Source organism: Typopeltis vanoorti, chromosome 6 (genome assembly GCF_054136105.1).
Source record: "Typopeltis vanoorti isolate ZY-2024b chromosome 6, IOZ_Tvanoo_1.0, whole genome shotgun sequence".
Lineage (NCBI taxonomy): Eukaryota > Metazoa > Arthropoda > Arachnida > Uropygi > Thelyphonidae > Typopeltis > Typopeltis vanoorti.
The window spans coordinates 110,283,176-110,308,221 of NC_143554.1; the positions used below are offsets into that span (position 1 = coordinate 110,283,176).

At 37.2% G+C, this 25,046-nt stretch overlaps 1 protein-coding gene across 2 annotated transcripts in view; it reads right to left on the reverse strand.

The window, feature by feature from the left end:
* Positions 1-25,046, reverse strand: part of LOC150105803 (sushi, von Willebrand factor type A, EGF and pentraxin domain-containing protein 1-like) — a 358,579-nt gene that overhangs the window by 251,210 nt on the left and 82,323 nt on the right. For both annotated transcript variants that reach the window (XM_090394354.1, XM_090394355.1), the window contains exons 8-10: positions 20,310-20,434; positions 19,934-20,188; positions 14,195-14,295 (exon numbers count right to left, since the gene is read on the reverse strand). In XM_090394354.1, coding sequence (XP_090250480.1) covers positions 14,195-14,295; positions 19,934-20,188; positions 20,310-20,434 — 481 coding nt within the window. The remainder of the gene's footprint in view (positions 1-14,194; positions 14,296-19,933; positions 20,189-20,309; positions 20,435-25,046) is intronic.

Here is a 25,046-nt window from a genome sequence, read left to right on the forward strand (position 1 = left end):
ACCAAGATTGCTTCAATAATGAAAATAGGTGTATAGTGAGAAATGGTGAAAGTGCCACAAACATGTAACAAAAACTACAAATAATATTTAGTGAACACCACTCTACATGAGTTGCACCAATATTTTTTTCCTAATGAAAAACACTGTGCAAATTATTTGTCTTTAATAGCTAATAAATAAATATATATGGTTCATAATTCCATTAATATTCTATTCTAATTCAATTCTTAAACAGACAAAAACATCTAATAAGTAATCCTCAATAATGAAGTATCCTTATTACTATTATTTTCTCGGGCATTTTTGGCTCCATGGAGTAGATTCCTCATAGGTGGCCCATACTAAACCATTATTCCCAAAATACCTTTCTCCTTCAACTCATCCAGTGATAAAACACTCACAACAGCCTTTAGCAATCCAATCACTACTATCCAAGTGAAAAAACTAGTTCTTACAGTCTTGCTAACTACACACACTTTATATGGAAGCGGCTCTATGTTTTCTCACTCTCTGCTATGTATTGAAAGAAGTCTTCTGTTGATAAAATCCTATAAAACGTCTTTAATAATTTATATGTTTCTATTATATCCACTCTTTTCAGCCTATACTAGTCTAGGTCATCTCCAAGGAATACAGTGACCAGATCTGCACATAAAATCATGTGGATTTATTAAAGCCTCATAAAGGGGAATATAACCTTCCCATCCTTGCTTTGGTGTGTTCTTCAACATCCAAGTAATCTGAAATGCGATTTGAGCCACTTCTGCAATATGTCCTCTAAATTTCAACTTGATGACAACAATCACTTAAAAATTGCTGACCTCATCAATTTCCTGTAGTCTAGTTCCATCAATAAAAAAATGCAGCTTGTGACCTCTTCTTCCTAAAGTGCATGACATTCCACTCTACTACCAACTAGTAGTAGCTGTAATCCTTTACCCATACTGCCAGTCTATTAAATCATCCAACAGGATTTCTATATCATTTGCATTGATTATAATCAATGTAAGTCGCCGAATTGAAGCCTCTGGCTCTTCATATAATTAGAAATTTATTAGGACACCTATTGGCAATGCTCATAGAAGGGATGTAAGTTCTGTTCGCTACAAACTTGGTATTATTAACTAGGTCTACCCTACTCACTGATGAGACCTCAATAAAGGTTGAAAACCTTGTCTCATAATGTAGAACAATAATACAGCTCTTAGGAGCTGTATTATTAAATCATCACACCATTCTTAGGAGCTAAGTTCACATTATAGGTAAATATCAAGAATAGTGATCGGAGCTTACTCCACCTTTGACATGAGTTGCCTCAGCTTGCACTACCTAAAGGGTTAGTTGCTGCAGTATCCAGGTATTTGCTTACGCTTGGAATTGCCGAACTTTATATAGTTTCTATATTCAGCATGAAACTCTTTGAGTTTCTTATTTGGCTAAGAAACAATATGGGATGTAATATCCCTTTAACTTAAATAAAAATATAAAAAATATACAAAATTAGCTTGTATCTGCCTAGCCATTCCTTACATCAAAACAGATCACTCTCCATGGTTTATGGGGGAGAGTGATCATATTATTATGATGTGACATCTATTATCACAGTAAGATAAAATTATTAAATCTGGCACTCATATCCCATGTGTTGCTTCAACTACATGCTAAGTAAGGTAACTGCCCATAGTTAAGGCAGGGAGATGCAGTGTAAGGAGAGTGGATTCTGAAAGTGGTACTGAATGCATGTATGTAGATGATCAGCATAGGAATAGAACTGCCAGAAATACATGGAGAAATTCAGTCGGGGGGGGGGTACATGGGACAGAAGGTGAAGAGAGGTCATAGATGGAGGAAGTAGCTTGAGTATGACCAGCTATAGACCAAGAAATTAATTCTCATGTTTATTTACAAATACCAGGGGTATCAGAAATACAGGAGAAGAAATTGTTGTGTTGATTGTGTTTATGTGCCAGAAAACAGTTGGAATAAGTGAAACATGGTTGGATGAGAATGACATCTTGACGGCAATAGAAATAGAGAGATATGATGTTTTTCATGAGGATAGAAAAGGCAAGAAGGAAGGGGAAGTTCTGCTGATGACAGCTAGGAAATTATGTTTGCACAAACTTGAGATACAGGGGAAAGGTGTGGCAGTGGTTTTGAAACAGTACATAGTGTGGAGGTTGATAGAATGAGATATTTGGTAAGAGATTACTACAGGCCAGGGAATGTCAAATGGAGACAAAGAAATATATAGGCAACTTTGCTTAGTGAGCAAGCAAAAGATGATCATTATGGTTGATTTCAATTACAGCAATATTGACTGAAATGAAGAGATAGCATCAGGAAATAAGGAGAATGAATTTCTTGAGTTCTTAAGGGACAACAATCATCATAGGCAGTTGTTGAGAGAATACCCTATGAAATTAATAGCACCTTCAACACAACATTATTCAATATGAGTTAATACAACATTTAACATAGAATATCAGATATGAGGAGAGATTGATCCATTTACAGAGCCTTGTAAATAGAAGAAGAAGAGGGGATATGACTGAGGCATATAAGCTGGTGGAAGGGTTGTTACCAGATTAATGTGCAGGAGATATTTCATAGAGTAGAGGGAGGCAAGGGTAAAACTAGAGTCCATCCCTGGAAGGTGTATAAATAACATTTGAGCAGCGGAGTGAGAAGCAGGTTCTTTACATGGAACGTGGAATGCATTGACTAAAAGCGTGATGAGTGCAGAAACTGAATGAATGGATTTAAGGCTCAGTTCAATGATCTTTTTTTCATAAGAGAGAGTACAGGCCTCCTGTGATGAGTTCTTTGAGTCAATGGAGGTTAGATATTAATAATGATAATAATAAGTAGGTCAATGAATACGCCATGCTTATGATCATGTTATTTCTTGCTTCCATAATTAGTCACTCATTATTATCACACTCCTGTCCAGTTTCATCTGCCTTCCAGGCATTTCCTAGCCTGTAGCAATATCCCACTCATATCTGAAATTCTTGTTTATCTCAACTTCACATCAAATGACTTCAAAGATGTTATCACTACTGTTTTCTTCAAGTTCCACATGGAGAAGGGGGCAGCTTTTCTGAAATCATTAGCAATATCCAACTTCCTCTTTTATTTTTTTTTTTCTCCTTTTGAAAAATGTTATGACCTTCATTCAATTCCTGCGAATACATTTTTTTATTAACCACATCTTACTGACACCAATGTTTTGTGAACTGATTGACTCAAGTCCACAAACTCTACATCCTCATTCCTAACATTCCTTGCATTGGTGTATAGCACAGTAGCTTTCTATTAGTTCCCCTTTAATTTCCAAAATTTCTCACCCCATAATTTGAGTCCTTTGATTACTGCTACCATCGAGGCTATCCTTATCTTCCTTCATTTTTTTTTTTTTTATTTCACCGCAATCATGTTATCTTATGCTCACATTTCCTACCATCTAATTTTTGTTTCCCTGAATGAGAAACAAAAAACTAGACAATAGGAATGTGAGTGCAAGCTAAACACTCCATTCATTAAACAACCTATGCAGCTTGAATTACCACTCTTGCTCAAAGGCAGACCATCTGAAGAAAAGAGCTCTCTCCTACTGTTGCCAAATGAAAATCACTAAAACAGCAAAATCTTAAAAAAAAAAGGAGCTAAAAAGGAGTTAAAAATAAAAATTTTAGAAGTAGTAACTGATACTTTTCAGTTACTTACTTTATTCAAGTCGAAGTGATACTTTGACTTGAATAAAGTAAGTAACTGAATATTACTCAGTGTAGATGGTGGTAAATGAGTCTGTACACAGCACTTATTGTTATGCCTGAACCCATACTTGACTGACAAAATGGCTGTCAGCATTGGCAATTCCATCTTGTTTCTTAATTTAGTTTTGACTACATTCACGGAACTAAAAATTCATTCAATTTTCGCATTAGAATTTGGCAGTATTAAAAATTTTATTGTGCACTGAGCAATTTCTTTAAATGGATTCATTCCAGTTGCATCATTGTATTCTCAATAGTCAGCCCAGAATAGTTCAATGTTTTCTATATTTGTCCATTTATTTAAGTGGATAGTATTGTAATGGTATTCAGCAGAAGCAACATCTTTTTTCTGTTTTCAGCATTATTTCTAAGATGGGAGTAACAGGTTCTTTTATATGTTTTAGGGTATTGTCAACAGAAAAAGAAGAGATCATTCTTAAAATATTCAAGTTTTCAGGCAATCTTTGCATAAGCTGTTTGAAGAGACCAAGAAGAAACTGTCTTGCTCTATTTCTAAGATTTTGCTCCTCGTTTTTGCATTATTTTCTTTTGTATCATCAACTCTGAAATTTTTCTTTCAAATCTGTAACCAAGATTTGTTTGGAATCCAAATAGTCATCTATCTCTGACTCTAGAGGGTCGACTGCACATGATGGTAGCACTAACATATTAGCAATAGAGCCAATCAAATGAGAAAGGTCTTCAAATAATCTCATCTTATCTGCATGATTCGAAAATTTTGTTAATTTGCTGAACTTGAACAAGAGGATGCAAAAATAAAAGGTACAACAGATTCCTTTCATCTTTGTACATCTCCCACAAAATTTGAGATTTGTAACATTTCTCCATCACACTCACGACTTCAAAGTGAGTTTTTAATTCCAACCACTGGCTGAGTATTCTGTCTACTGTAGGTTCAATGGAGAGCCACCTCGTTGAACATTTGCTATAATTTTAAGAGGAGCATCATTTTTATTGGTAGTTTGATACAGCTCTTTGTATGCTACTTGTCTTGAAGAAAAAATGTGAAAACCAGAAATTCTAATTTTCTTGGCAGAGATTCTGCACAAGTGTGAGACACTGTCAGTTGTAATGAATGGCATACACATCTAATTAAAATTAAGGAGGGAATATATGCCTTCAGTTGTTCATAAACACCATTATTGACACTGACCATAACACTGACTTTGTCTGTACCAATTGCAATGAAATTTTTGATGTCCAGTTTCTTGGTCAAGAGCTTTTTTTCAGTGCAGCCACAATACCACTAGCATCACACTTTTCTAGAATTGCCATGCTCAGAAATGTATGCATAATTCTGTTGAATTTCTTGTTATAATAAATGATGGCCATTCCTAAAATCATACTCACTGTGATATCATTCGATTCATCTATGAGCAAGCTGAAATTTTCATCTCCAATGTCTGCAATTAGATCTTCTTCAAAATGCTCACTTAGAATATTCTTTACAATTGTAGAGCACTTGGTTTGGTGCATTCTTATCTTTGGCATAATTTGACTGTCTGGGATAATATTTTTGCAAAGATCTACTAGATGATTGCAACTGTTCAATGATCAGTGACAAGAAATAATGCTAAGCTGCCTTCAAAGTTCGCTGTCTCATCACACTTCTTCACAAGCATATTTGTAATAGGAACAGCCGCAAGATGTTTCTTAGTTTTACTATGCTTTACAAGCTGATGATATTTAGCAGCTATATCACATCTATAAAACTTAGAGTGGCCTTTTGTAGCATCACCAAGAACTTCACACAGCCATTTACTAAACACTCCCTCCTAAATTTTTGCTTGTAAGCGTTATTTGTCTCTTTGTTCATTTTTGAAGAAGGGTATACAACTCTTAACTGCAAAATTACAATCAGTCTTTGAAAACTGCATCTGTGTTGTCAGGGCCAGGATCGGGTAACAGCAACTTCTTCCTGGCCTGAAGCCAGCTTGTTCAATTGCGAGTGCTCTTTCTTATTAACACAAAACCTATTACCTCAACATAAGTTCATTTAGTCAGAGAACACAACCATCTCTAGCAACCCATTCCACTCATGGTTCACTCTCCAAGGAAAAATTATTATTATTCAGGCCTCCGTGGAGTCAAGAGACTCATTGTGGGAGGTCCTTCTTAGGAAACACTAAGTATATCATACCACTCCTTGAATTCATTGAGCATTCTTGTTCTTACTACTTTATCAGGCAATGCATTCTGCAGTTGAACAACCCTCCACGCAAAGAAACCACTCCTCACCCTCTTGCTCACAGCTTCCTTCCATAACTTCTAGTGATCCCCCCCCCACTTGTCATCGCTCCTTCCAACTGCTCCACCAAGCGTAAGAACTCCCCAGTGTACTCTGTAATTGCCGCTCAACAGTTTAAAAGTATCGATCATATCACCTCTCCTTCTATCCACCAAACTTTGCAGTCCACATTCCCTCAACCGATCTTCATAACTAACATTGTCCTGAAACCTTTGTTATCCGCCTCTGTACCCTTTCCACAGTTAATTTATCCCTTTCACCTGGGGACCAAATCAGAGATCAATAGTTTAAGTGTGGTCTGATCAGGGCCTTACACAACAGAATGATAACTCTTTTATCTCTGCAGGTCAGCGTCCTCAGTATTGCAGCAATCCTCTGGGTTACCTTCACCACTTCGCAATATGCTCCCTAAATTTCAGTTTTCTATCAATCATCACCCCCAGATTTCTTGTCTCCCCTACTTCCTCCAGTACTACTCCTCCCATTGATATATCCCAAGATAAGTAAAGCTTCGAAACTTTACATTTTGCTGCGTTAAACTGACACCACTCCCAATTCATTCACCCAACTTACTAGTTTATTCAAATCCTCTTGCAGGGCTGCCACATCTACACTATTACTGATACCCTTCCCAGCTTGACATCATCTGCAAACAACTGAATATCCCCTTGCAATTCATTGACAATGTCATTGATATAAAGGTTGAACAATACAGGTCCCAGTACTGAGCCCTGTGGAATCCCACTTGTAACCTTCTGCTTCCTTGACAACACTCTGATACCTATCAGACAGCCAATCCTGAATCCAGTTGACTAACCCAATATCTATACCCATGTGTTACAACTTAAATATCAGCTTATAATATGGCACCCTGTCAAATGCCTTTGCAAAATCCCCAAAAAATGGCAGTATATGCCTTTCCCTCATCAACTGCTCTTGTCACTTTATTATAAAAGGCAATCATATTACAAAAGCAAGAATGCCCCTTAACAAATCCATGTTGATTCTCACAGATAACATTACCCTCATCTGCCCAGTGCTGTATATAGTCCCTCACTAATTTCTCTAAGACCTTAACAACTACTGATGACACACAAACTGGCCTATAATTAGACATTTCCAGTCTGCTACTGCCCTTATGCAATGGAACTATCTTACCTTCGTTCCAATCCTTGGGTACCTTTCGTACCGAAGGATTTTTTCGTACCCAGCCAGACTTTCATCGAAGAGCCAAGTCAACAGAGCTCTCAGTTCTTTAGCACATTCTCTCAAAACCCATGGTGAAATACCATCCATTCCCACAGCTTTATTGACATCCAGAGTACTTAATATTTGGAACATACTCTCCATACTCTACTATCCCTCTAGTATTAAAACCCTCTTCTCCAGGATGAAATATTCCAAAAAATAAAGTGCTCATTGAACAACTCCACTATGTCCTCTGCAACAATCGCTCTATTCCCATTTTTATACTGCAATGTCATTCTTCCACAATCATTTCTCCTCCTACTGGCCACATAGCTAAAAAATTCCCTAGGATTTTCTTTGGATCTTAAGGTCAATCACGTCTCATATTCCAGTTTTGCCTTGCTCACCATACTAGTCACTCTCCTGGTCTGAATCTTATATTCTTCATGCATCTGCTCTCTCCACCCCTCTCCTTATATCTCTTCCATAATCTGTTTTTCACCTGCAGTTCCTGTTTGATATTGTTAGCCATCCACTTTACACCAAATTGTGTCTGCTTCTTCAATCGTGGAAAACAGCTTACAAGTAACAAATATTCCTTCACAATTTCCCAAGCGCTAATGATATCCTGGCCTTCCAATTCTGCCCTCCATGGAACTGCCCATTGATTATCTAAGACTATTATAATCACCTACCTTATAATTCCACACATGTTTCCTTTTTTTTGATACTTCTGCATGTCTATTCATCTTCCAAGTCAAAACCACATGGTCACTCTCTCCAACTGGGGGGGGGGGATGTCATCTCAGTTATTATCAGCTCTTCTGACGTTATGACAAAATCCAAAACTCTTGAACCTCTCGTTCCCTCTATTACATGTTGCCTAAGACATTTGTCCCTCAAGAATTTCCATTCACTTATTACTACATTCATTTTCCTTTTCCCAGCTTATACTGCTGTAGTTAAAATCTCCCATCAGTACAGTAACGAGGGTATGAAGCGCCTGTGGCAAGTGTCTAACTTGCACTCCCTAACCCAAAAATGACAAAAAGTTTGAAAAATTTAAATGTAAGAAGTTAAATTTTACTAAATGCAATATATGTTAAATACTTACTATTAACCCCATAGTTGCACTGTGTTGCAAAATTTTTGTGTCTAAAGTGGTGTATTGCAGAAATTTAAAAATACAAAATAAAGTAGTGGACTTTTATATCTATCTATTTATTTTTAACATTTTTTACGTTTTGCGCTCCAAACCTAGTGGCGGGCGCCTCTTTCACCACGCCCTCGTTATGGTACTGTCTTCCATAACAATCATTCTTCTTGCACTTGCCAAGCTCAACTGCTTAAACATCTCCTGCTCCCCACCCTCTATGCTCCTTGGTTTGTAGCAACATCCCATTAAATATACTGTCTTGGCCACCTCTACCTCACACCATATGCTTTCAAAGCCTCCACTCTTATAGGACATAAGTCATCACTTATTATAAGCAGTGTTCCACCCACGTTTTCCTTTCCTATCCTGCTGAAAAATGCTATACTCTGCTACTTCAATTCCTGTTATTATATCATCTTCCGTCAACCAATTCTCAGAGATCCCAATAATCTTTGGTCAGCCTGATGCTATCAGCACCAGCAATTCCTCTCCTTTATTTTAGATACTCCTGGCATTAGTATAAAGAATAAAAATGTCATTGCTTCTATACCTATCATTATCCCAGCCACATCCCACTGGACTCAGTATTACCTGATGTCGTCCCCCTTTCCTCCAAGCACCCATTCTCACAAGAGGTCACTCCTGCTACCATCCACCCTGGGAATTCTAGTTTCCCTGCATTGACACATCGACTCGTTCAGAAAACAGCAATCTCTCCAGATGCCTACGCCCTTCCTCATTCAAATGCAAGCAGTCTCTCGCATACAGCTCCCTTCTGTCCTCAAATGCCCTCCAAGTCTCCACATATTCCAATCCTCTCTTCCAACACATTCTGACTATTATGCAATTCATTATTACTGCTCTTATGCTCAGCTCATCACTATCATATCTGGGCAACACACACACAAAATCTTTCCTCTCTGTGTTTTCTTTTGAACAATCTCAAGCAAAAATCTCAGATCTCTTGCCACCCAATTTACGTTACCTCAATTCATTCGTGCCCACCATCAAAACAATTTCATTCACTCTTTCACCTTGCTTACTAGCCATAGCCACACTTTCTATCGTTCCTCCAGGCAAACACTCCTCTGGCATCCTATCTTGTACACCACGGATCATTGAGTCTCTATACATCACACCTATTACCACTCTGTTCCTTGATTGTTCATTGCATCCCTCACTCTCTCTTTCCTCTAACCCTTTCTCTCTGTGTTCCCCTACTCACCTGCTGTCCTGCATCACTCTATCCCTGGTTCCAGCACTCCCTCACATTCTTCTCATTTCCTCTCTCTGACTGTCTCCAATCCCCCCCCCCTCCTCTTCTATTGTTCCTATTCTCTCATCTTCTTTCATTTCCATACCTCTCATTCCCTCTCTTCTTCTGCTCCTATTCATTTCTAATGATAGAAGTATCATTCCCATACTTCTCTCCTCTTCTATCATTCCCATACTTCTCTCCTCTTCTATCATTCCCATAACTCTCTCTAATTCCTACTCTGATTTGCCAAATTCATTCTTTTATACTTCTCATTTCATTCCTGAGACATTCCACCTCCTCTTTCAGCTCATCTATCTCTCTCTGCAAGTTAGTCACTCTTACTCATCATTCATCCTCCCAATCAAGACCATCTCTGAAAACTTCACAATCATTCAAGCTCTCCACACTCCCCACTCTTATTTTTTCATTCATATTTCGCTTGTCATTCTCACCTATCACACTACTCATCTCTCGAGATTCTCCCGTCTCTGATGCAATGAGGTCAGTTATTGTAATATCCAACTCATTAAGTTCCCCCCATTGCCTGCATTTTGCACATACATGCACTCCCCTCCCTTCTCTCACTGGCCACATATCCAACTGCTGGGATGCATACATCACACAAGCACTGCATGCCACAAAATCCTTTATTATGTTACGCAAAATAGAGTCCTTAAATGGGGAACACTTGGTGACACCATTCGTAACTGGAGCTGTGGCTGTCGCCATCATTCACTTAGTGCCGAGGAACTACTAAACTAAATACTACTACTACTACTAAATGCTAAACACTATGTTATACGCTCTACTGTAAGCTAATTTACTTATGTGATACTACAAGTATATAAACTATATTTTTAACTATACTAAATAAAAAAAAAACTTATCTTCTCTTTCACTGCAGATGAGTCCAACTCAGACTTCGCTGTCTCGGTAATCCAAAAATAACACAATATTACAATGAAACTCCAAAAGCAGCAAAATTAAAGAACACTTGTGTTACTGAGAAAAAAAATGTAGCACAATTCGCGACAGAAGTCACACTATATACACTGTTTAAAAAACACTTTTTTTTACCACAGCTCAAATCCACTGCCACGTGCTTAGTGACTCTAGCGCCACCTTTATCTATTCCTCATCTGCCTTGCTAAAACAAACTCTTGAATAATTTGCAGGGGGGGGGGTTCTTTGTCTTCTCCCTTCTTGACATATACTGGAAAAATACCATCTTACCTTTTATATAATAGGCATTTTTTAATATGGGATGTTCAAAACAAGATGCATATTATACATTGATACAAGTGCATAAAATCTTAAATTTTTCATGCAAAAGGATAAAATTACATTAAAATATATACTGGAAATAAACAAATGTCCCTTTTTAATCATTACTAAGGGATATTATTCAGGCACAGGTATCACCACTTAAGTAAACATATAGTAAACTAGAGAAGGTTGACCAGACAGGAAAATTGAATTGGCACTAGGACAAATATATTTCTTGTGAGATCAACCAGCCAAAGTGAATGCACTAAACTTTCTGGTGCAAGCTGACAAAGTGCAAACAAAATGGCATGAGCCACTTAATTACTGCAAGAGATTGAGATTAAAATTTCACACTATTGAACCATCTATCAAATTGTCACAATCTCTGCCACCATGAATTGCTAGAGAGCATCATATGTAACAAGAGACAAACTCTGCATCATTCAATGTGTAAAAGTAAATGGCAACAGGGTAGCAACTTGGGAGTTCAGCATCAATAATGGCAACATTCATCTCTGAAGAAAACAGAAAGATCAACTGAAGGAGCTACTCAGATACACATACAGGCTGGCTGGGGAAAAAGGCAGCTCAATATCCAGACATAAAAAAGAGTCTCATTGAGTGGATCACAGACTGCAAAAGACAAGAAATCTGTATCAATGCTGGAAATCTGTATTCAAGCTAAGATACAGTTGCAGAAGATGAATATTCGAGGTAGCGGTGAGCTGGGTCTACAGTTTTATGAAACAAAATCATTTGTCTATCCATCATCATACTCCATCATCCAGAAAGATAAGGAAAAAATGATCAACTTCCAATGGTACATCAACAAACAATGACTTAAGAAAAATTTGGCAATGACCAAATGCTGCTCATATTCAATATGCTTATGGCAATGGCCATCAGTAAACTTGGAAAAAAAGTGTGATTGACACTACTAGAAATGAAAACAACTTTGAAAGCAATATGTGCTATTTATTAGTATGTTTTAATATCTAAATATTAGTTTTAAGATTTTCTTAAGGCAATTTAAAATTTATGTAAAATTCATAATTTTCTACTTTATTGAATACCCTAAAAAAATGGTACAATAAACGGTTCAGTGATTAATTTATAAGGTATTCCATCCTGATCAGAATGGCTTAACTGTGAGTGAGTAGGAGGTATTTGAGAAAATATGTCCTGCTCACTCACATGTCAACAAGACAATGATGACATATCACCACACATCTTAAGGGAATGTTCCAGGTAGTTTCCAGTAGCATTTGCATGCTTGTTTAATAAGATTCTTACAACAACACAGGTTCCAAGAGAGCAAAAAGAAGGTAAAATTGTTCCAATGCACAAAGGTGGTGATAAGACTGTGGCTTCAAACTATAGGCCAATCTGTATATCTGGAGTTGAGGTACTAGAGAGATTAATGAGAAGTATGATACAGAATTGGGTTGAAAACAGCAGTATTCTTTGTGGTTATCAGCATGGGTTTGTTAAGGACAGGGGGAATATCATGTTTCACCTTACTTATGTACTAGGTGATGAATATTTTGGATAGGGGAACTGCATATACAGTAGTGTACTTGGATTTTGCAAAAGCTTTTGATAGGCTCTCACACAACAAAGTAATAAATAAATTGAAACAGATGGGAGTGGATAACAGACTTCTCAGTTGGATCAGTGACTGGCTGTCAGATAGGTACAGAAAGTTGTATATGGGGGTGTGCGGTATCCTGTATGAGGAAGGTCAGTTTTGGTATGACCTCTGCAGTACACTACTAGTGGTGTACCCCCCAGTGGTCAGTTTTAGGACCATTGTTGTTCAATTTTCATATTAATGATATTGGGATGGGTTTAACTAGTGATATGCAGCTGTTTGCAGATGATGTAAAAGTGGGGAGAGAGATGTAGAGTCAAGCAGATGTTATAGCCTTGCAGGAGGACTTGAATAAATTGCATGAATGGGCAAGTAAGTGGAACTGTCAGTTCAATGTTGCAAAGTGTAACATTTTGAAATATGGTAAGCAACAATGGGATGCAGAGTATACACTTGGTGGAGAAACTTTAAAGAAGGTAGAGGAAATGAGAGATCTGTGAGTGGTACTGGACAAGGACCTGAAATTCAGGGCCCACACAAGTTGTGAAGACATCACATTGTATAATGGCAATGATGTGAAGGATTCTGACATGCAGAAATAAAGAGGTTATGATCAGACCTCATATGGATTATTGTGCACAGATTGTCACCAAGTTCTCATGGTGACGATGTTGTTGACAATGTGGATATGATAGAAAGAGTCCAGAGAAGATTCGCAAAGGTTGTTAGTGGTCTTTGGAGTACAGACTAAGATAATATAAATTGCAAAGCCTTGTGAATAAGAGGAAAGGGGGAGGGGGATGATTGAGACATATAAGCTAGTCAGGGGTTGTTATAAGGTGATATAGAAGAGATTTTTCATAGAATAAGAGAGAGAGAAGGAAGAACAAGAGGCCATTGCTGGAAACTGTATAAAGAGGGTGTGAACAGAGGGGTGAGGAAAGGAGGTTCTTTGCATGAAAAGTGGTTGGTGAGTGGAATGCATTGCCTAAGTGTGTTGTGAATGTAGACAAATTGAATCATTTTAAAGCATGGATGGATGAGCATTATGTGCAATAGTGTGTACCTCCCACGATGAGTCTCTAACTCCTCGTGGGAGGTCAGATGATATTAATAATAATATTAAATAAAACATACCAGGTCAGGATTGCTTTTATTGTCTGCACGATACAATGTGGATACTTCAAATGGCATTATTTCAAAACTTCAAACTTATGCTGGATTTTTTTGGAGGTTTTCAGATTGTTTGTTGGTCAACAACCATTTACAGTCCAGCTCAAAACTTGCTGAACCAATGTCTCTGCTCCCTCCTTCATTCCATTTTACCTATGTTCTTTAGAAGAGCCTTATTCACTCTGTCTTCCCTAGAGACTATGATTCTCAGCTACTCCAAAAAAGATATGACATTTTTCCTTTCTTAGCCTCTTGTCCACACACACACACACACACACACACACACACACACACACACACACACACACACGCCCACCCACCCACACAGCACTAATGTGCTATAGGCCTTGCAACCATTTGCATGTGGATCATGCATGCACATACACACACATAAAATAATAACTATAATATACAAATATATAATAAAATAGCAAAATCAAATTTTTTTTTGGCATATCAACTAATCATGAATTTTTAGTAATCCAATATTTTAAAATGAAATTATACTGCTTACACTAAATATTGGCTCTTTCCAAGTTACGACTTTGGGAGTTCCTTTATCATGATATTCCTCAATATCCTTTGGACAGTACTGTACAAGAGGTGGCTCTCTATCTGAAATGTTAAGAAAATAAATTCCTGAATTGATTATTAAGCCCAAGTGATGTGATTTTATTATCATAATATAACTATATGAAAATTCTTTACATTTGTTTAAAATTCTACACAACAGTAAACTAAACTATTTCTTTTTAAACTATTATATAAACAACAGTAAACTATTTACAGAGGATGAGGAAATAGCATTATAAGATTTCACTTTCACATTATTACCGTCATCATTTTAAAATTAAACTATGATTACAAGTGTAGTAAGAAAATTTGTTTGATTTATTAGTGCTATTATTATAATGTACAAGAAGAATATGTGCTAACTATTATAGTACTAGAGAATAGTGGCTTTTTCAGAGTTGTATATTAAGAAAGCACTAAAAAACTTAATTAAATCTCAGATAAACTGATATGAACTAATCAAAATGAAATACAAGTGCATGTGGAGGCAACTCTTGGAGAAGTTGAATGCTAGTATATTGAGAGATCTGATTAACGCTTCCAGATGTCATTTATGATAAGACACTATTTCTATCAAGGGAGACTTGTAAGTGAATCACTGCAGTAGATTCATTGATTTAATGTGAAAAAAAGTTGCTGCTAAATGGGGAATGGTAGCAAGCACAGATTTTTCCTCTCTTCTGTATTCAGTTGTTGAGATGTTTCTTTTTTTCATATTTCAAAATGTCTGCTTGTCTGATCTAGGTAGAGTAGACCACAAGAGCATGGAATTCTATAAACACAGTGGTATTTGTGGAAGGGCTTGCTGTCTTTTAGAGATTTAAAATCTTAATGGAAAGATTTCCAATCTTTGAAATTTAAACAAAGTTTCTATACTAAATGTTAGGATTTTGCAAGAATGAGTATAAGAAAATAGTATTCTTTGGACAGTGTTCTTGAAACTTCTATTATGGACAAATTGGCAGATGAGAGACTGAAGTTTCGCTTTCATTTTATCTTTTAAAATAGAGAATTGCTCATTTCTTTTAAGATGTGAAGTAGGTGAGCTTTTTTTTTTATCAATCATAGGTCTCAAGGGAATATTAGTCTGGTGAAATTATATGAATGTATAATCTCTATACTGGGTGAAAAAGTAGTCATTAATCTATTGGACTAACCTTTAATACATACTAAAAAATACTATCTTAAAAAAAGGCTTAGGTTTTTGCCCTTACTCCTCATTATGTTCCAAAGATTATATTAAACATTCTCTGAAATGCAGAGAAAGCCATTCATCACCTTCTGCAGAATTCTGTAAATGATATCTATAGGGGATAATACTCGCTATAGAAACAATGGCATTTATATGCTTTATACTAATGCCAGGAGTATCCGGAACAAGGGAAAGGAATTGGTGGTGCAGATAGCATCAGCCTGGCCAAAAATTATTGGACGTGGTTGACAGGAGAGGATATAATAACAGGAATAGAAGTCACTGGGTAGGTACAGCATTTTTCAGCAGGATAGGAGGGGAAAGCATAGTGGTGAGGGTACTGCTTATGATGAGTGACGACTTATGTCCTCTAAGATTGGAGGCTTTGGAAGGAAGTGAGACAAATGATTTTGAGAGCATGTGGTGTGTGGTAGAGGTAGGCAAGACAGGATATTTAGCAGGGTGTTGCTACAGACCCAGGAGCACAGAGGATGGGGACCAGGAGATGTTTAGACAGTTAAGTTTGGCAAGTGCAAGAAGAATGATTGTTATGGGAGATTTTAAATACAGTAGTATAAATTGGAGAGAGGAACATGCATGTAGCAATAGGGGAATGGAATTTCTAGAATTCTTGAGGGACAAATGTCTTAGGCAACATGTAACAGAGGAAACAAGAGGTTCAAGAGTTTTGGATTTAGTTATAGCATCAGAAGAGTTGATAATAACTGAGATGACATACATCTCTTACACCAGTCGGAGAGAGAGTGACCATATGGTTTTGACTTGGAAAATGAATAGACATGCAGGAGTATCAAAGAGATGGGAACTTATGTGGAATTATAAAGCAGGTGATTATAATATTCTCAGACGTCACCTTCGGGAAGTTTCATGGAGGGAGGAATTGGAAGGCTGGGATATCATTAGTGCATGGGAAATTGTGAAAGAATATTTGTTAGCAGCAATGGTAAGTTGTATCCCACGAGTGAAGAAGAGAACACAAATTGGAGTAAAGTGGATGGCAAACAACATTAAACAGAAATTGCATGCGAAAAATAGGCTATGGAAGAGATATAGGAGACAGGTGAAGAGAAGATGCATGAAGACACAGGCCAGAAGAGTGACTAGAGTGGTAAGGAAAGCAAAACTGGAATATGAGAGGAGATTGGCCCTAAGATCCAAAGAAAATCCTAGGGAATTTTTTAACTATGCGGCCAGTAGGAGGAGAAATGACTGTTGGAGAATGATATCATGGGATAAAAATGGGAATAGAGTGACTGATGCAGAGGACATAGTGGAATTGTTCAATGAACACTTTATTGGAGTATTTCATCCTGGAGGAGTCAGTTTTAATGCTACAGGGATAGGGCAGGTTCGAGGTTTATAGGTACAGGAGGAGAGTGTGTTGCAGATACTGAGTACTCTGGATGTCAGTAAAGCTTTGGGACTGGATGGTATTTCACCACGAGTTTTGAGAGAATATGCTAGGGAACTGACAGTGCCTTTAACCTGGCTTTTTAATGAAAGTCTGGGTGCAGGAAAGGTGCCCAGGGAATGGAAGGAAGGTAAGATAGTGCCATTGTATAAGGGAAGTAACAGACTAGAAGTGTCTAATTATAGGCCAGTTTGTGTGTCATCAGTAGTTGTTAAGATCTTGGAGAAAGTAGTGAGGGACCGTATACAACATTGGGCAGATGAGGGTAATGTTATCTGTGAGAGTCAACATGGATTTGTGAAAGGGCGCTCTTGTTTTAGCAATATGCTAGCATTTTATAATAAAGTTACAGGAACATTAGATGAGGGAAAGGCATATACTGCTATTTTCTTAAACTTAGTGAAGGCATTTGACAGGGTGCCACATGATAAGCTGATATTTAAGTTGCAGCACATGGGTCTGGATGTCAAATGGGTCAACTGGATTCAGGATTAGCTGTCTGATAGGTATCAGAGAGTGGTGTATGGTGGAGCAGTTTCAAGGAGGCAGAGGGTTACAAGTGGGGGGTCCCACAGGGCTCAGTGCTATGACCTATATTGTTTAAACTTTATATCAATGACATTGCCAGTGGATTGCAAGGGGATATTCAGTTGTTTGCAGATGATATGAAGCTGAGAAGGATTATTAGCAATAGTGCAGATGTGATAGCCCTGCAAGAGGATTTGAATAAGCTAGATAGATGGGCAAATGAATGTGGAGAGAGGTGTCAGTTTAATGCAGCAAAATGTAAGGTCTTGAGGTTTGGGAAACATCGATGGGATACTGCATACTGTATGGGAGGAGTTATACTGGAGGAAGTAGGTGAGACAAGAGATCTGGGGTTGATGATTGATAGAAACCTGAAATGTAGGGGACATATTGTAAAAGGGGTAAAGGTTACACAGAGGATTGTGGCAATTATGAGAAGGACACTGACCTGCAGAGATAAAAGGGTTATCATTTCCTTGTATAAGTCTCTGATCAGACCACACTTAGACTATTGTTCTCAGATTTGGTCCCCAGGATTTGAAGGGGATAAATTAACTGTTGAAATGGTACAAAGACGGATGACAAAGATGGTTTCAGGACTGTACAATTTTGGTTATGAGGATCAGCTGAGGGAATGTGGACTGCAGAGTTTGGTGGATAAAAGAAGGAGAGGTGATATGATTCAGACTTAAATTGTTGAGAGGTGGTTACAGGGTTGACACTGGAGAGTTATTTTGCTTGGTTGAACAGCAGGATGGAGGTGATGACAAGAGGCCATCCGTGGAAATTACGAAAGGAAACCGTGAGCAAGAGGGTCAGGAGTGGTTTCTTTGCATGGAGGGTGGTCGAACCATGAAATGCATTGCCTGATGGAGTGGTGAGAGTGAGAATGGTCAATGAATTTAAGGAGTGGTATGATAGACTTTGTGTTTCTTAGGGGGCTACCGCCCCTCGATGAGCCTTGACAGACTTTATGTTATTATGAAAGACCTCCCACGATGAGTCTTTTGACTCCATGGAGGCCTGAATAATAATAATAATAATATCAGTTTCAAAGCTGCTGTACTTCTTTTATCATCTTCCATGTCAAAAGGCCATCTTCACCAGTTAAGTTTAGTTTTCAGGGATAAAGACCTTTGCTCTTTATCCCAGCCCATACCTAGCATTTAATCTTTATAACCTTGAAGCTTCTCATGTGTGAGAGTCATGGGGAAAAAACTAGAATTAACTTCATCACTTCCACAATATCCAAAGAGACAATGATGCAAAATGATGCATGCAAACTAAAGAAAATGGCATTTTCTTTAGTTTTTCTGTTCTAACAGCTCATTTGAGTTTTGTCTCAAATTTTTTATCTTCGCTTAATCTACTATCCTGGAGACGTTACTAGTCTTTAGTGCATAAAATGGTATAAAATCTACTTGTGCATATTAATAATGATTAATAAACCAAACAAATTTTTATCGTCATCATTATCAGTAATAATCTTTTATGGATGTTTTTTGCTGTTGTTTTGGAATTAGTCAGGTAAAATATTATTATTGATATGGTTATTATTAGCAGTCATCTTTATAGTTTACTATTAAATATAAATATATTACTTTGGAATTAGCCTTAGTTAGAAACTTCTTTAGTGTCCAAGTGAACTAAAAATACTACGAAATAAATGCAATATGTCTAATTATGTCTCTTAATCGAGAACAGTCTTTCTTGTCAGTGGTCTCAAAGAATTACAAACAACAGGCACACTCCATGTCATTCATCTTTAATCAATACAGTGTATCAAGATATTGTATCATCAACTTTTTATGCATCAGATTATTAAAAAAAAATAAACATGTGTGTGTGCATATATATATTTTTATGTGCCACATGAAAATTAGCTGCGCTCTTCTTTTAACAATAAACAGAATTTTGTTGTGTTCCTCAGTTTAATTAGTCATAAAAATTTATTATACACAATACATACATAAGGAGCCTCAATAGCTCAGTCAGTATAGACGAAGTTCTTTGGTTGAAAAGAGTTGGGTTTGAATCCCAACTAAGACGTAAAGAACTTTTATCAGGGCTTTTCAACTGAAGGTGAGTTATCCAGTCTTGTATAGAGGTGAAAACAGTTTTTGCTCCCAGAAACTCAAGTTTTTCATCCTGTAAAACAGGAAAACCAACCAGAAGAACACATGCAATTTACAACCGTAGCACACAATGCAGTTAGCTTTAACCACCCTGTCATAAACAGTGTTAAATTTCTAATTCCAAGACACCAAGTTTCTTGGCTGTGACAAGCCACTGAGCCTGATATGAAAGGTTAGGTGATATATATATATATACATTACACTAAAATGATTGTTGAAATTTATTATGACAATGTTACTTATAATTTTTATATTAATCACAAAATGCAACAGCTTTATACATCTATAGTACACCATGATTATCAATGGGTTAAAAATTGAAGAGAATGAAAAAAAAAAACATGAAATGTGTCAACAATAACATGGATAACATAAATATATTCGAAATATTACCTTCGATAGTGACCATAAACGAGCAACTTGAAGTTAAATTTTCTGTGTCTGTTGCCTGGTAGACTACCTTGGTTATTCCAATGGGAAAACGATGAGATGGTTGTTTAATTCCACTTGGATAAATTACTTTGATGGTTTCTATCCCCACATTATCTATAGCTTTAGGATCATTCCAGTTAACTAATGCAGTGGATTTGTGGAGCTCTGTTTGAAGTGTTATATCAGAAGGACAATTAATTACAGGAGGGGTATCATCTGTAAATATGAACATGAATAAGATATACTGAAAAATTAATTTTCAACGGCATACGTTACTTAATTTGTCAAATGTTTGTTAAAGGCATAAAATGTTTCATAAAAAAATGGTAAAGGTTACCTTTACATGTAATTTTCTCATCACTTCCTAGCCATTTTTGGTTAACTGAACATTTTCGAATGCCCACAGTATAATTTTGAGGTTTGTTAACAGCATGAAGTTTAAATCCTTTTTTGCAATGATACCTGAAAGGAATACGACATCAATTAAGAAAAATATTCAACACATCAACGTATTCAATATATCACCCTTTTATCCCTGATATGATAACTGGATTTTTAGGAGATTTAGTAATTGTAATATGATAGAAATTATGAAGATAGAACTGAGTGCATGCAAAGCGTGGTGGATAGAAAATGAAGGGTGATGTGATTGAGGCATTTAAACCACTGTTATATGATTGACAATAGAGATTTTTCCTATGGTAGAACAGCAGGAAGGAACAAGAACATCCATTTCTGGAAGTTGTGAATGGATGTAGTGAGAAGAGGGCAATTTGTTGTTATTATTATTCAAGACTTCCACAGAGTCATAAGACACGTCATGGGAGGCCCATGATGCATCTTATGATGTGTCAACAAAATTTATCATAGCATTCATTATCATAATTTAATAATCCCTATCAGGCAATGCATTCCACAGTTCAACTACCCTGCATGCAAAAAGCTACTTTTCACCACATCCATTCACAACTTCCAGAAACGGATGTTCTTGTTCCTTCCTGCTGTTCTGCCATATGAAAAATCTCTATTGTCAATCATATACCTCTCGGTGGTTTAAATGCCTCAATCACATCACCCCTCATTTTCTATCCAACAAGTTTTGAATGCATTCAGTTCTATCTTCATAACTTCTATCATATTACTATTACTAAATCCCCTCCAAATCCAGTTATAATATCAGGGATAAAAGGGCGATGATCCCATTGTATAAATCCCTGATAAGACCATATCTGGATTACAGTGCTCAGATCATCACTCCAAGATCCATTGACTCCTCCAATATATTACACATCCTACCAACAGTGAATCTCAAATTTCAAGAACTTACATTTAGGTTGGAGATGAACTTTGTTGCCCAGTGTGAGCCTGCCATCATGCTTATTTGAAACTTGCAGTAGCTTAAAAAAGTTTTGTGCTTTGTCTCTAGAACAAGGTTTCTAGACTATGTAAAAAATAAAAAAATACAAAATAAAATATAATTAATAATAAAAAAAGTCTTAGCCAACCCAAAGTATGAATGTATTTTAGGTTGAAAACCTTTCATGTGTGTAGCCACATAAAAAAGTTGCATTGAACTGACATCTACATCATTCATTTGCCTACATGTCCAGTTTATTCAAATTCTCCTGAAAGGTCACATGATCAACACAATTACTAATAGCCCTTTCAAGTTTTACATCGTCTACAAACAACTGAATATTTCCCAGCAATTCAGTGGGAAATAATATAATAATAACATGATTAGTATAGTGTACATTTGCATAAATGTACACTATTGCATAAATACAAATGATACAGTGATATCATTTGCATAAATGTTAAACAACAAAGGTCCAGTACAGAGCTTTATGGAACTCCTGTGATTCTTGTTTTCCTTAATACTGCTCTCCCATACACAACTGCCTGATATCAGTCAGACAGTCATATATCAGCTGTGTATATCCAAACCCATACATTGCAACTTAAATATCTAGCTGTCATGTAGCACTCTGTCAAATGCCTTTGTAAAATCCAATAAAATGTGTGTATTCATCAACAACAGTTCTGTTTACTTTATTATAAAAGTCAGCATATTACTGAAACAAGACAAATCCATGCTGACTCTTACTCTCTGCTGGAACCAACCCTCAACCACTTACTTATTCCCAAGAAACTACATGTCCAGAGATCTATACACAGTAATTCAGAAGTCATTGTATCAAAGCCTCATAAACATGAATGATCTTTGCTTGTTAGTTTTTTTTTTCTTTATTTCACATTAAACTAAAACCTGTTATCTTTTGTCATACTGTCAGCCTATTTAAATCTTTTTTACAAGCTTTCTACATAACTTCAATTAACTATTACACCCCATAATTTTTTTTTTTTTTTTAACTTGGTTCCATAGTAAATTCTGCTTAACAAGTCTTGTGTAGAGGCTTAAGTGCTGTGAGGACATTATGTTGGAGGTTTAATGCCACAGTTATTCTTAATACCAGCGAATACAATCGTAAAATGAACATTATCCTCAGCGATCGCGCTACCTACATCCCGCTAGAACACAACCCCACAAAAACACAAGTTAAGATCTTACTTAAAAAAGTAACCTCCTGGCCCCCTGACGTCACGAAAAAACTTAAAACCTTTCAGCTCCCATCCCCCCCGAATATACGGTTTACCAAAAATCCACAAACCCAATTCCCCACTCAGACCTATAGTAGATGCCACCAATGCACCTTGTTACAGACTGTCTAAACAGCTGGCCAACTCTCTATTCCCCCTCACCGGAAATTCAGCTTCCTATATAAAAAACTCGACCCACTTTAAAGCCCTCACAGAAAATTTAATCTTGAATAATACAGTCATATTAGTAAGCTTTGATATCTCCTCTTTGTTTACCAATATTCCCTTAACTGACACTTTATCTCTCTTAGAAAACGTTTTCCCCTCTGACATCTTAGATCTCTTTTCCTTTGCCATCAACTCTGGGTATTTCTCTTGGAATAACAAAATCTACAAGCAGATAGAGGGAACAGCCATGGGTTCCCCCCTCTCACCCCCCTTGCCAATTTCTATATGGAAGATTTCGAAAAACGAGCCATAGACTCAGCCCCACTCAAACCTTCTATCTGGCTAAGATATGTAGATGATGTGTTCTCTATTTGGCCTCATGGCCCAGACACGTTAGACTCCTTCCTCGGTCATCTCAATAGCCTACATCCAAGAATCCAGTTTACTATGGAAAAGGAAAAGAAAACAATTGTTTACCCTTCCTAGACATCTTAGTCATGCGCCTGCCTAATGATACACTTGCCTTCACTGCATACAGAAAACCCACACACACAGGCAGATACATTCACAAACTCTCCCACCACCACCCCTCACAACAATATGGCATCATTAAAACCCTTACCAAGAGAGCCCACAATCTTTGTTCCAGTGGAACCGCCCTCACTACTGAGCTTAACCACATACACAGAACTTTCCTCTCCAATGGCTACAGCGAACAGTATCAAAAAAATAATCAATTCCTCCCCCATTCCCTGTCCCTCTCATCAACAAGATTTTGAAAATGCCATCACCATACCCTACATCCAAGGCACTTCGGAAAAAATAGCCAAGATACTAAAAAAGTATAACGTACACACAGCATATAAGCCCTACTGCAAACTTGCTACCCTTATCCGTTCTATGAAAGATCAGCTCCCTCCTCTCTCTCTCTGCCTGGAGTTTACAAAGTACCCTGTTCCTGTAAGCTTGCGTACTTTGGACAGACAGGCAGATCAGCATCCATCCGCCTGGAGGAACACAAGTCGTACATCGTTAAACACAACTATGGCCATTCAGGCTTGGCTGACCATGTTTTGGACACCACCCACAGAGTATCATGGAAGAAAACCACCATGCTCCACCACAGCAAATTCAAGAAAGAGAGACTTTTCTTAGAAGCAGCAGCTCTCAGAAACCAACTAAATCTTAACAAATACGGTTGCATTAAGCTTCCGAAGATTTGGGAAACACTCATCACCAGAGGTCCCACCTTACATTCCAGGCCACCTACTACTGCCCTTAGAGGGCGCTCCACCTAGATAGGACTTTAGTGTCACTCACGCGGTTGGGCTTAGTATTGTAAGTTTTTGTGTCCATGTTACATTAATTGTTTTTGTAACCCGTAGATGTCCTAGTGACTAGGATGAAATATAGGAAGTATTAAATTCTATTTTAATTCTTTTTGAGTGTTGTAAAAAATCCATTAAACCTCCAACATAATAATCTGCTTAACAAGAAATTACATTCTTGTTTAATCCTATATCCAAGTGTAAACAAAGTTTATTATTATTATTACGTAACACCTCCAGGGAGTCTAAGGACTTGATGCAGGAGGGCACTCTACTCTATTTCACTAAATACATCTCGCCCTCTCCACTACTACTTAATTCTCCTATCACCACCACCAACAGTATTTTTTGTCTGTAAATTTTTGGGTGTGTGTGTGTTCTGAAGGGTGATTTGTCTGTATGCAGGATGAAAAACCCAAGTCTCTGGGAGAAAAAAAACCCTGCTACCTCCATATGAGATTGGCTAACTCACCTTCCGATTCAATTTATTTAATAGCTTGTCATGTGGCAGTCTATCAAAAGCTTTTACAAAATCTAAGTATTAAGCATATACACTGTATATGCATCTCCCTTGTTCAAGGCACTTGTCATATTGTTATAGTATAGAAGTTGGTAAAACGAGCTCTCCCTTTAACAAACCCATGCTGACAACCACAGAGAATACTGCTGTTATCAATCCATTTCTGTATCCTAGTTCACACCAATCTCTCTCTCTCTCTAGCACCTTCCCCACAACACCCAACAAAAAGAAAAAGCAGTAAGACATATGGGACACTTTGCTAGCAAGTGCAGTGTATCATCTTTGTAACTAGGTTACTTGTATGCAGAGGCTGTTGACTCACATCAGTTGCCTTAGTATCCCATAATACAAAACATTGAGATATTAAGAGATACCCGGAATATTAATTCAACCTTGATATCATCCTGGATATAGCTTCCACTAAAGAGACATCAATAAAGGTTGAGACCGGTCTGAG